The 14125-nt window shown below is 38.0% G+C and overlaps 2 protein-coding genes and 1 pseudogene across 2 annotated transcripts; all 3 read right to left on the reverse strand.

Annotated features, from left to right (window-relative positions):
• Positions 1–2735, reverse strand: LOC121778643 (annotated as a pseudogene).
• An 822-nt stretch (positions 2736–3557) lies between these two features.
• Positions 3558–8923, reverse strand: LOC121779948 (phospholipid-transporting ATPase 1-like). Its single transcript, XM_042177431.1, has 7 exons — positions 6912–8923; positions 6535–6838; positions 5476–6175; positions 5259–5382; positions 4953–5172; positions 4410–4868; positions 3558–3961 (listed from the first exon to the last, which is right to left on the reverse strand). The coding sequence occupies exons 1-7, from the start codon at positions 8578–8580 to the stop codon at positions 3736–3738; spliced, it is 3702 nt and encodes a 1233-aa protein (XP_042033365.1). The 5' UTR covers positions 8581–8923; the 3' UTR covers positions 3558–3735.
• Positions 8924–9981: 1058 nt separating this feature from the next.
• LOC121778293 lies at positions 9982–13847 on the reverse strand. The gene is made up of 10 exons (XM_042175615.1): positions 13714–13847; positions 13154–13639; positions 12270–12376; positions 12100–12176; positions 11340–11412; positions 10975–11065; positions 10839–10901; positions 10532–10744; positions 10265–10472; positions 9982–10172 (listed from the first exon to the last, which is right to left on the reverse strand). The coding sequence occupies exons 1-10, from the start codon at positions 13795–13797 to the stop codon at positions 10135–10137; spliced, it is 1440 nt and encodes a 479-aa protein (XP_042031549.1). The 5' UTR covers positions 13798–13847; the 3' UTR covers positions 9982–10134.
• Between the last annotated feature and the right edge of the window lie 278 nt (positions 13848–14125).

A 14125-nucleotide genomic window follows, 5' to 3' on the forward strand; every position in this document is an offset into this window, starting at 1 on the left:
TAATGCAAAGCAATGGTTTTTCATTCATATCAAGAAACTCATGTGTGTGCACATATACATGTAAAATCAATGCATAAGGCAGTCACAAACACACACACACACACAGTTGCTGTTGTCTAGTTCAAAATAGGCCCTACCACATTGAGAAAAAAACTAGTTGCAGAGGAAATGGCAATGAGGCCGAGAGCTCAATGAAGAAAGGCAGTTGCTGGAGAATATGGGGACGGCTATGCTCGTCATCGTCGCACTCACTGCTTATGTCACCTACAGCTTCGTATCTGCAAAAGATAAAAAAAATAGTTTCTTTATGATTCAATTTGTATACTACACAAGAATGTGAGGAACTTGACAGATAAAATAGACAGAGAATATGAAAAGTGGTAAAGAAATAAATTTCATTTTCCTCAATTCGGGCATACCTTAATGTGTTTAGATGTATGCTCTTTAGTCTTTACACAACCATATCAGAAGGAAATCACTAACTTACCGTATTAATGAGGATGGCGGATGGAAATTCCAATATGCAAGAACAACCGGAGAGACTGAAAATCGAATGCACAAATTCCTGTGATAAGAAAGAATAAACCTGAAACGTATATATACATGGCTCAATCTCTATGCATACTCTACCAGACAAACAAGAAATATAAATCACAGTAACCATCAAAATCAACAAAGAGGTCATTTTGCATTAAATCCTCATTGAAAAACCATTAATATCGATAAATTAAAAGGGAAAGACGAAAAAACCATGACCCAAGCATCAGTGCAGTGGAACCCGCAAAGTCTATCTGTAAACAACAACAATAGTTGTCTTTCTACGATGGAACTTTCTTTGAACTTCGGAATAAAGATATAAAAGAAATTGCAGCAGATTATAATAATATTGAGGTAAATTGGATATATTTTCTAATGAACATAACTTCAAATATAAGAATCTTGCCTTATGTGGAAGCAGAAGACAATAAGTGAAGGTATGATGCAAGTCAAAATTAGCATCCCTCACAACTACTAAGACTAGAAACCTAAAACTACAAGACATCTTAGAGCTGCAAGTAAATTAAATTATGGTTTCGACTTTGGAGGTGGCTTCTTAATACTTTCAGTTTCAAAATCCAGAAACTTCTCTGAAGGCATCCTCTTTCTTTTTAAGCGCATTCCTCCTGTGTCTTCTGTTGAATTGAAGTCGGGAAGAATAAAATCGTAATTGCTTAGATATATGTTACACGACATAAATGATAAGGCATTAAAAAAGCTTACCTTCAAGGCGACTGGATTCATGATTTGTTAGATGGCCATTTTGGCCTGCCTCATCGGAAAGAGGAGATTCAGTCTCACTGATTTCCCCTTCCTTCGAAGTATTTACAACAAGCCCGTCTTCAATCTCAGGAACATCGGGCCATGGATCAGGGGGTAAGAAGCGTATTTCTCCCTGGGACATGTCTGAATCACTGAAGGCAGAATCCCCCTCGGTGTTCATAATATCAATGTCTTCATCTTCATTCATACCTAAATCTTTTACCTGGAAACATATTAACATCTCAGTTAGGAACAAACAAGAGAAAACGAAAATGGAAAAAAAACCAAAGCATACTCACCTTTTCTGTTTCAGGCACCAAGTCAATCTCATCTTCTCGCTCCACATACTCCTCGGTTTCTTCAAGCTCTTTAAAATAAGGAGCAAATGCACTCCAGTTCTCCGTATAATCCTTTGCCCAGATATAGACCAAGCCAGTCAAGGAGACTAAAGCATGGTGCTTTCCAGTGCACTCTGGTGATCGAATCTTGAAACTATTGGAAAAGAGCCAGAGACCTTGATCCTGCAGCTTTTAACTTTTCATCTTCATCATGCTCACCAGATTCATGGTTAGCTTTACCCAGCGCTTCAAGTCCACCTTTGAGTGGCAAAAGGTTTTCGTAGATTCTGATGATTCTATCACTTGAGTTTGTCAGAAGATATCGTCCACTTCTATTAAATACGATATTCTTTATGACAGCCAGAAACTATACTGAGCATTTCAAGGCGTTTACTATCAATTATCAGTATCTCTCCATTGGAATTTCCTACATATATCAAATTGAAGCACGCAGCAGTAGGTGTATATGAAGCAGATCCGTCTGAAATTTTATTTACCATCCCCTGTATCAGACAATGACACAGGAAGCCCAGTGAGCAAGTCGATGATCATGGGCGCCGATGACAGAGGACAAGCTAGGCAAAGTGACGGAGTGGATATTTAAAATATTTAACGGAAGTTATTAATTTAAAACACTATGCAACTTTTTGCATGAAATATGTAAAGGTAATATTTTTATACTAAATGTAAAACATGAAACGTGTAATAATTACCCCTCCAAATACTCCTCTATCACTTGGGGAAAGTCCCCCTGCAGCGGGTCTGCATGCACCCAGAAACCGACGAGCGACGACGTTTGTGAAAGCATAAAAAAGGAAGAAAAGGGGTTCATTAGATTGAAAGAGAGAGGTGTTTAGCTATAATTGGAGCGTTCATTGCGCACCGAAAGATTCAAAATTTGCTCCTGGGTTTAACCAATTTACGAATTTCTGAGGCGTAAACACAACTTCAACACGAACCCATTGCGGGAAACAATCAGTGGGGTCTGAATTGAAGAGAGTGAGCGGCAAAAGGGGTGGAGTGTGGAAATCGGATTTTGGGTAAAATTTGGAGTTATTTTATATACACACCAAATTCGACAGAGTTTTACCAAAATAATCAACTGATAACGATGGTAATTAATCTAAGGTAAATACAAAGAGGAAACGTGATTGCTTCAAAATCTAATAGTAATCCAAGATGTGAATTTTAATTGTTGAATAAATACTTCTACCATCTTTTGTTAGTAGTCCTTGATTTTGTGAGTATTTCTATATCATACCTTAGTACTCTTACAAAATTTAAGTTATGGTACACTTCATCATTAGTTTTGATTTATTTCGTGTCTATATTATGTATAGACAGATAGATAAAAAAAAATTAACACATTATCACCAATCTTGATAAAGTACCTAATTAAATAAAAAATTATTTTTCTAGAGATTTATATTTTTAAAATTTTCATGTGTATATTAAGAGGATTACAATTTTGTGGTAAGTTTCCATATTTTAGAATTATGATAGTTTTAAGATTTAATTTCCATATGTAGTTCTTCCATAAATCTGTTCGTCAAAAAATCATTAATTAGAAATATTTCTAAACTAGTGAATAATTTTCTCCAATTTATGATTCGTTCGTGATTTACTTGACATATTTCATTTTTGTTAATTACAATTTTTTTATGGGCTTTTGGCGATTTTCACAAAAGAATGACATATGAATGGGATTACGAATACCACTAAGTAATTCTTTAAATTTTGCTTTTCTATAATTGCTCTGATGGTGTTTAGTTAACTGCAGCTGTGAATTTTGAAGTCCTAGTTTACTTTTATAACTTATGATTGGGTTAAAAATGTAATCTTGAATGAGGAGGAGTGTGTGGAAATACTTGAGGTTGCTACATTTGAGATATGATGCAAATAGAATCAAGAATCAAGAAATAAAATAAATAAGCCATTGCATATATTTCTTACTTGTATTGTAATAATTTTTTACTCGTATTGTAAACTGTAATACACAATTTACAGCCTATGTGCAGACTATATACTGATTGGAAAAAATGGATTGAGCTGCATAAACAAACATGATAAATTACAAAAAATATGAACAAGAAAATATCTAAGTAGTGGCAGTTCTCTGTGGAAGATCAAAAATGGGATTCATCTCTGTTTCTGAATCTCCTTGCAAATATCCAAATTTCTCCGCTGCTCTGGCGATCTGAATATCGTTTGGCTTACAATGCTGTACGAACACTTTCACGACGAAACGAGGAACCAGTCCTGATACCACGATGCCAAGCAAGCACATCCAGAATAGCTTCGTCTTCGCGATCATGAAGAAGGCCCTGCATAAATATTCGTATATGGATCACTTCTACCTCCTTTCAAGAGATATAATGCATTCATGCGATCTGTTTAACTTGGGGTGAGGTAAAATTTATGGTATGAAGTTGATCTCTTTCTACTTCACATTTTCGATATGGGACGTGGGAAAAAATTGAAACTTTCAGCAAAGTTCGAGATTTTCAAAAAATTAAACAAAAGTCCAGATCATTACTGGAAAAAGGCTATAAAGTTTGAGTCGTATTTTTCCATTTTGGGCTGTCCATAAAAATTAGTCACAGCTTCTGTTTTTGGTGGGCCCCATTTTTCACTAACAATACTTCAACCACTTTTTCTCTCGATCTATCTCCTATTCACCAATTTTCATCAAAACGTGTAGTGGGCGGAGGGAGTAGTTTTTAAACAAGCCGATTGGATTTTGAATATAACAAGTAGGTAGAGAAGCTTTACCAGTAACCAGGCAGGAAGGGCAAGGCATCGATGACCATGACGCAGATGAAAGTCGCGAGTATAGATCCCCAGACAGCAATGTGAGTGATCGTGTACCATCTGATCACGTCCATGGCCAGATGTACATTAACCAGAATCACGACTGCGAGTATCCAAAGGTCTCCCAAGGCGGAAATACCAACGGTGCTATCCCAGTAAGCAAAGAGAGGTATGAAGAAGGCAGCTATGCTTTGCCATAACGTGTCTAATATTGTGAACCAGAATAAATTCCCGTTGTAGCTCTCTCCCCTCTGTCCAGCACCGTAGAGCTGAGGATACTTGAGGAGAGTACTTCTACCTAAGTCCTTGTCGAGAATTCCCACGACTATTGTAGGCAATGACGTGTATATTACTGAATACAGCACAGAGCTCCAATCGGTGATTGCAGTTGTCAGGGTGAATCCAGTGAAGAGAACATACCTGCAGAGAAACACGAACTATCAGCGAAAAGCCTAAATTCATGGCTCGTGTTAAGGTTAAAAAAGGGTAGCTTTTTTCACTTACCAGAACAAAACGAAAACAAGAACTACATTCCTATAGAAATTGTACAGTATCATGTAGCTGATCCGTTGATAATTCCAGTGTCCGTGTATTAACAATAGCGGGACCAGAAATCTGAACTGTCCCATCGAGAAATCTGATGCCATGACGGCTTGCCTTCCTTCTTGGCCGCTGATTCCAATGCCCACATCAGCCTTTTGAATCATGGAAACGTCATTCGCTCCTGTGAGAGTCAATAGCTTAGTTTCATTTGATCGATAACCAGATTGTCATTTGTTTCTTTCTTGACACGGGTATAAAGATGCTTACCATCACCAATGGCGAGGGTCATGTCGTCTGTTCTATTCTTTATGAGGGCTACTATACCGGCTTTCTGCAGAGGAGCCACACGGCAACACAATACTGCAGTACATTTGCTAGATAACTCGAAAAGCTGCAAAAAAGATCAAATATGGAAATTAAATAACCTTTACATATGATAATATAAGATGAGAATGGATGCTTCTCGTCTCCATGTGAAAGTTACCTTTTCCTCAAGTTCAGTCTCTAAAATGTACACAAGGCTCGTTCCATCGATAATTAAGGCAAGTTGATTAGTTCCAGCTCCATTGCCGGCATCGTTGGAATTGGAGACATTCGAGAGCTTCTTATAGAGTTGCAAAGCATCATCCAAGCTCTTCCTACATGAGTCCTTAGTTTTGTTGTTTATCACTATCTGTGTCATCTTACTCGTCAGTAGCTTGGACGAGTAGCCAATCGAGATGGCTGTTTCTTGCTTGTCACCGGTTAGAACCCAGACCTTGATACCGGCCGTTCTTAAAGACTCAATTGCTTCTGGCACGCCCTGCTGCAGTTTATCCTCGATCCCAGATGCACCTAATAGTTTAAGATTGTTCTCCACGTTGTTGGCAACTTTACGAAGTAAATTTGCTCTGCCCATCAAGGCTGTGCTTGCTGAATCATAAGACGACTGCCATTGCTCGAATTCAGATGTGCTCATTTCCCGCATCCCAATGACAAGTGTTCGCAATCCCTTTGATGAGTAAGCATGAAGATGACTCTCAGTCGCTTTTACCATGTTCAAGTTCAAGGACTTATCTATCACTTGGAACATTGTTGTGTCAGCTCCTTTTACGAAAACCTTCACTGAGTGATCCGGGCATCCTATGATAACTGACATCCTCTTCCGATCACTATCAAACTCGTGCAAACCCAAGACGTTGAACCTGTGCTGCCAATAAGGATATCATACGAAGGTAAATACCAGCAGGACCAATATTTCAATTGATAGAGATGAAAAGGAAAAACGAAAACGTCACAGATTAAAGTTGCTGTATAGTTAGCAGTAACTCGAGACCCTGAAAATTTAAAAATCAAAAGCTTTCGATCTATATATCGAATTGAGGTTCTTTTCATATCCATTATCAAATTTTATGAGCAGATACATACTAACAATCCTCAGCCTTCATTTTGTTTCGATATTTGATAATATAAAAGGTTTCCAATATACGAAAATATCTGATTGAAAGATGGTATCGTGGACCATAATCAAAAGAAGTGAGTTCAGAAAGCCACTCTATGCTACCTTTGCCTTTCGCCTTGGATGTCAATTACTATGTGGCCAGAAGAGCGTTCAACGAGCATAAATCCATACGAGGCAGCAGCGTAGACCAATGCTTGTTCATCAGGAGACTCCCCCTGATATTCTATCAATTTCACAGCAGGATCGGAAGTCTCAACAGTGAGAGGCACAATGGTGTTGCAAGCAGCCAAGGCCACGAGGAAATCACAAAGATGTTTGCCTTCGTCTGTATGTTTCATTTTTGACAAGTGGAGAAGGTCTTGATCAACTTTCACCGTCATCTTTGGCCTGAAAACCATTCCGTCAACTGGCACCATATAAGAAAGAAATCAAAATGGTGAGCATGAAAACAATTCAATGCAACAGAAATCTCAGCATACCTTGAACTGAGTATCCGGTTTGCCCATCTTCAGTAGTGATGGCCTTCCCGTTGTCGTAGTCTACTCCTCCAATGCTTGCACACTGAAATTCCATCTTGTTCTCGGTCAGAGTGCCAGTTTTGTCAGAGAAAACATATTTTATCTGCCCCAAATCTTCATTTATGTTCAATGCCCTGCACTGGAATCTCGAATTGGTGGATTTGTCAAACATCCTGTCATCTCGGATCATAAAAAAAGCCTGGCCAATACGAACAAGCTCCACGGATATGTACAACGATATGGGAATCATAATTTGGAAAACAATCACAGACATGAGAAACACAAAGAATATCTCCATTCCCCAGCCATAATATTCGTATTTCTTAACTTCAGGCTCCGAGTAGTCGTATTTCCTGTAAAACTGCATCAGATACAACTCCTCCCGGTGGCGTCTTAACCAAACACCGTGACAAATGGAGACCACGGTACACAGCGTCACAAGAAAAAGCGACAGGATGATGATCTCCTTGTTCATGTGCTTCTCAAGACGGCTTCTCTTGGACGGAGCTCCTGCGTTGTTAAGCATTGCCTTTGTCTCCTTCCCAGCATAAACCACAACACCAACCACCCAAGCCGTGTTCTTCAGCTCACAGCCACGTAAGATTATATTAGACGGCCCAAGAGAAATACGCTTTCCTTCAATTTCCATATTTGCCTGAAAACCATATATATTCCTATTCGGTTTCTCACACTTGATCAGCAGCCCACCTATCTCCCCCAACAACGAGGCTTTCGCCTGAGTCTCCTGCTTCGCATACCGCGTCTTCAAATTCGACTCCCCATCCAAATTCGTAGTCTGCACATACGACACGCCAGTAGCATCGCTAGTCGAGAGCAACACCATATCACAAGGGAGAGTCTGATTCTCAGAGATCTTAACAACCTCCCCAACACAAATGTCCTTCCATTTCTTATCCCCAAATTCTCCATTCACCAACACTGACGCCACCCGGTTATTCTCAATCCTATCCGACCTATGGCGCCTGAAGTCCTCATACGCGTCCTTAACAGCCGTCACAAACAGCACCATCGCCAACGGCAGAATGGAAGCTCCCCGGCCGAAAACAGCCAGCTGGGGAAGCTGGTTGAGAATGGCAATCACAAGAAAGTATATGTAAGCTATCCTATGAAACTGCTCAAACAAGTTCCTAGGCAAGAAGGTGAGAAAACTGTATTTCGAAGTCCTAATCGAATTCCCAGCAAACTTAAACCTCTTCTCATTAGTCCTCACAGGATCATTCACATACACTAACCTAGCATCCTCATCCTTGATCTCCTTATAAGATGAAGCAAACCCCCCAGAGCTAGCCCCCCTAGAGCCATACCGAACCGGGTTCGAACCCGAGCTACCATACCTAACAACAGGATCCACAACCACATCATTCCCCTCCCTAAAGCTCACCTCCTTAATTGAATAACTGCTAGAGGACTTTGACTGAATCGATTGAGAAGAAGGGTTCCTCACTAAATCACCACTCACTTCAATCTGGGATTCTGAATAAGGCTTGGAAGAAACAGGAATTGAAGCATCAATAGAAGCATTCACAGGAGTGTAAGGGAGCTCTTCTTTACCCGGTGTTCTTGGAGAAGGAATCAGCAAAGGCCGCTGCTGGTGTGAGCCCTTCATCATCTCAGATTCTCAGCATCCTTCAAAGTGCAAAATTCCCAAATCCAAGAAAACCGGAATTCACAGCTCAAGCAAGGAATCAGTTTCACAATCTAGTAAAGAATGGATTTTTATGAAACAATGGAGAAATTGGGGGCGAGAAGATATGTAAATGATGAAGATAGCATTGATTGAAAATGGGGCAGTGAAATTAACTGGTTAAGACAAGGAAAGCAGCAGTTGAATTTTTCAACAGGACGGTGTGATTGAAAACCGACGCGTTTATGTGTGGGAAAAGTTTAAAAGTCAAACACAATATTATTAAAAGAAAAAGAAAAAGAAAAAGAAAGACTGCAAGAAGATGGGAATGAGGAAAAGAATGAAGTGACAGAAGCAGAGACAGCAGAGTCGAAATGGGTGGAGAGGTGGCAGTTGTTGAATTGATAATTTTCTAAAATGGAAATTAAAATGGAAATTAAAATGGAAAATTTTGAGTTTATTTAGTTTGGGAATTGACGGCTAAGAAAGTCGTTTTTGGAAGAATCTTCAGCTGTTGTTTTTTGAATGGAATTATTTGCTCTGCTCGGCTTGGAATGCTTCTAGAAGCTGCAGATATATTAGAATATTTTGTGTATTATTATTATTATTATTATTATTATTATTATTATTATTATTATTATTATTATTATTATTATTATTGGTTGCTTATAAAGTTAAGAAATTTGGTCAAATTCTAATTTGCCCACACCTTTCAAAATTTGAATAATAAATTACAAAGTTTAAAAAAAATTCAAATTTTATCATGATAATTTTTTTTGAGACATTCGATACTAGACTAGTACGCATGCATAAATTATGGCGTTAATAATAATGGAATAAATATTTATTAATGTGACCACGTAGATGACTAAATGATGTAATTTTGACCTTAAGAAACTAAAATAATATCACAAATTTTATCAAATTGAACAATTGAAAAAAAATTGATATTTCATAAGTATTTTTCATTCAAATTTTGAAAGTTGTGGAATAAATTAGAATTTAATCAAGCTAATTTTATAATGCATTAACCCTATATTTTATATTTTGATATAACATAGGAATACAGCTGTAGCAATTAAATTACTAGGAATGGATTCAAATTTTAAAAAGTTGCATCAACATTTATACTTTAAAGAAGGCCCATATTATTCATGACAACAGACAAAGGCATGTTTTTTTTTTAACAGACAAAGGCATGTTATAGCCCTTAATTTAATATTCGGAAATGAATGAATAGGAAGAGAAGCATTTTCTCAAATTTTATTAAGGGGCAAAATCACAATTTTACAATGTAAAAAGAGAACAACGCCATTTGACGTGTCCTTCAAAAAAGATGATGCTCGTAAAAGAACCAAAGTAATCGTTCTCCAAAATTGGAATAGATTTTTAAAATAATGTCAAAATTTTAAAGCATAATATGGAAATTTACAATACAAAGGACAATCCAAACATCAATTCATGGCACCTGATTATATACACATTATAAAAACACTGGCAAAATGTATAAAAGCTGAAAATTTTGAGCCAAAGATTTCTTCAACTTGTTATGGTGGTTTCACCTACATATTCACCATCTGCATATTTTGCAGTTCAAATATCAGCTTTGATTCTGCAGCAATCAGTATTACTATCATATTTTATGTAAGAAAGGGAACTAAAGTGTCACCTTCAATCATGTCCGTTTCCGGTTTTAAAATCTCGCTTTCATTGCCAGATTCTTTGACAATAACTTTGGGGAATTCCAGAGGTTTTTCGGGCCAATTCTTGAAGAAGTTATTCACAACCATGAACCTGAAAACCTGCAGCAGATGTTTCTTATCTTTCTTGATCTCAGAGCTTAGTAGTTTCTTCAACAGAGATGGCTCCTTTTTACTCTCATTGTGCGGGGGGTTGGTCGTGCACCCAGTTTGGTTTTGCAAATCTGTGGAATGACCGTTTTCATATCTTTGTCTCTTGGAGAAGCGGCCACCCTTCTGGAATCTTCCCTTCTTGTCAAACTTGTTTGAAATCTGTCTCTCTTCCCAAATGGCTTATTATTTTGTCTGTTACCACCTGCCTGTTGCTCGGGATCCGATAGGTAACAAGATGGTATTTCTGCCACTTCACAGCCTAATTCAGCTTGTTTTGCCAATATTTCTTTCAGTTGCTGCAACAAGTTTCATCATACATAATCAGGGACATATTTCATGTTGGTGAAAATAGAATACAAAGAAAACCGCATGCCCCCATATGGTATTTACCTGTCGTCTTATCTTTGCGGTTTCATCTTCAACCTCAGGCTGTTTGGGATTCTTTTTCAACTTCTGCAGCAAATAAATCTCTCAGTATCACAACAGAGAAAGTAGAATGCTACTAAGCTATTGCTCATTCACCAACCTTCTCCGTGTTGGCTTGTGATGGGTAGTTTTTCTTGCGCTCTTCATGCCAATGTTTAATTTCTTGTTCTGTATAATTTAACATGAGAGGCCTTGGGGCAAAGAAGATGAAATCAGAAAACCAAAAGCATTCCCAAGAATAAAGAAAACAAAAGAAGAAATATTAAGTAAGCGATACTGAGAACAAAAGGCACTCCCACTGCCACAGTACTGTGCATTCCTTAATGCACTTTCCCATTTGAGAGTGGTCTTCCAATACGATTATATGTATATTTTCCCCACAATCTTCCAATTTTAGTAATTAAAAGAAATGGAGCAGTGACCTAGTACTTTTCTGCCCGAACTTATGAAATCAGTCAGGCTCACCTCTTTTTTCCCATTTGAGTTTGCTCAGAATGACTGGATGCGTTAAAGTTCTTCCCTGCAAAATTTTTGTTACCTAAACACAGAGAAATATCTTAGGCAATGGGGTCCCGCTACAAACAGATACAAGAAACATCCCATGAACATATGAATAGCTAAAAAGGACTAAACATCAAAGGTATGGGTGGTAATATAGCATGTACGTAGTTTAATAATTAAACAATATAAAGCAAACATGTTTCATCACTAATCACACTCTATCAAATAAAGAAACTATAAGGTCTATGCAGAAGATGACAATCACAGTTTAAATCTATGGCATGCTTTCAGAGGTGGTCTTAAACAGTTTTCGTTATCTTTCAAATAATATAGGCTCAATGCTAGTTATGAGTTCGAGGGGCAAGTTAGTTTGTTGATGGGTATGACTAGAGTTGAGATTCAAAGAAGTCTTTAGTTGATAGTAGAAGTCCTGTTACTATACCTAAAACATCACCAGAGCAGTAAGTTAATATCACAGAACATTATGCATGTAGTTCTCATTGCATTTTGTAGACTATATATAAACAGTCTGGACAGTAAGTCCAAACACCAATATATACAGTCATTTTTAATTTTGTATATAATTTCCATATATACTCACAGTTTACTGCCAGCTTGTAGATCAATGAAACATAGTAGTTTCTTTATTGGCTAATGATTCCATGTCACAATACATTCAATATAAACTAAGTAATGTATGCATAGACAGATTGAGGATGCCCACCTTTTCCTCGATTTTCATTATTGAAGTTGAAGTTCCCTTGTGCATTTTGGCGAGGATGAAATTGCTTGTTGCCAAATCTGAAAAAACATCTGAAACCAGTGAGGCAGCATATCCTCTCATCCACGACTTCAACAATTAATAAATCGTAAAAAGAAAGAAAAAAACCACACCCTCTCTGTGATTTGTTATGTTTGAGGTTCCCAGTGATGTTCTTTTCACGAGGTTTTCTCCAGTTATTCTTTCTGTCATTCGCATCACTAACTACTCCAGCATCACTCTGCAGTAATGCAACTTAAGATCAGCACTCCACAAAAAAAACATAAGTGTCTTCATATATAAACATAGAACATTTGTTTTAATTCTGAAATTTCAGGCATTAAACAGTAAACACCTAGGACATTATTAGTCAAAATGCAAAAATCAGCCCATATTCATTCAACTTTGTTTTACAAACCTTAAGGTAGGAAATACTAAAACATACTTGCAGAGTCGAGATGTAACAAGTATAGCTAGACGACTGTACCATCAGCATGAAAAGGTGTAACGATTACTAGTTTCAAGTCAGGAAATTTCTCTTTATACCACAAGAGCAGAACAGAGCCTGAAAATATTGCTATACGGAAATTATAAGACAGTCAAGAGAACAGGCTCTACATTTGTTTTGCAACCATCGTTTCATTGTATTTTGCATTTTCAGTGATGAAACTTTTCAAAAATTCTATACTATTCCAATATAACCATCAATGTAATAGACAAGCCCCCCCCTCCCCCCCCTCCCCCCCAAACATCATATTACTCTAGCCTCTCTGTATCTGTCCATGTTCCCTTCCCTTTCAGTATTAACCAAGACATCTACTATACATGTATGATTACGAAATCATGCAAATCCTTTGTTTTATAATTTTCACTGGGAAAGAAATAGACCAAAAAAAAACAATACGGAGAATGGTTTACATATCACCAAGAAAGAAAACAACAGTCTTTCTATGGTATGGCCACAAGCAGCATCATAACAATACTCCATTAAAGAAAAAAAGGAAACAGCATAAGCAACCTGCGGATTTGCAGCACCAGGAGCAAAGACATCCCAATTTCGTTGTGCGTGATGAGCACCGATACCTTTGGTTGGGGCATTATTATGGTTCATACTGGGTAAACTATTCCCACCAACGGGCTGCGACAAGGCCACATTGTTACTTCCTGCTGCCGCTTGAGCGTTCATGAAAAGACCCAAATTTTGAGGGGCACCATTCATCATTTGCATTTGCAAAAGCTGCGTGACATTCTGCACTAAATTCGGCACATTCATTGGCCAATTGGGCATGAACTGAGCAGGGTTGACGGCATTCTGAGCGAACGGCTGAGGCAAATTGTTCGCATTTAGGTTGTGGAAAGCGCCCTGTGGGAAGGGGATAAATTGGTTTTGACCGAAAAAGGGATTTGGGTTATTAAACGGCGGCATTGGCGGCTGAGCGTTATTGAGCATTCCCGGCCGAAATTGAGGGTTAATTTGCCCTAAATTACCTTGGTTCATCATAACCTGATCGAATATTACCAGAAATCATGAAAATTTGCCCTGAATTTGCACAAACATAAACCAAGAGAGAGAGATACCTGATGTTGAGCTGGAGCATTAGCTCCATTGAGCTGAATTTGATTGTTTGGGTTGTGGAGGTGAGGATTGAACTGGGGATTCATGTCCGTTTGCTTCTGTCGAGTTGATTGAACATTAGGGTTTTAGGGGTTTTTCTGATTTTGGGAGTTTTATGTTTCCGAAATTCGTTTTCTGACCCCTCAACTTTTTCTTATTTCTGATTTCACCCTTCTATTTGTCTCTCTCTTTCACTTCTACATTCAACACTTGATCACAGGCCATAGCTGAAGTAGCAGAAATTTGCGAAAATTGATCGAGGGAATGGAGGATTTTGAGAAGAAGGTATCCATATCAGAACCAGTGGCCATCGCTGAACCAGAAAATATGGAGATTCAAGCTGAAGAGAAACTATAAAAGGACTCAAACAATTCG

The sequence above is a fragment of the Salvia splendens genome, chromosome 19 (assembly GCF_004379255.2).
Source record: "Salvia splendens isolate huo1 chromosome 19, SspV2, whole genome shotgun sequence".
NCBI classification, from domain to species: Eukaryota; Viridiplantae; Streptophyta; class Magnoliopsida; order Lamiales; family Lamiaceae; genus Salvia; species Salvia splendens.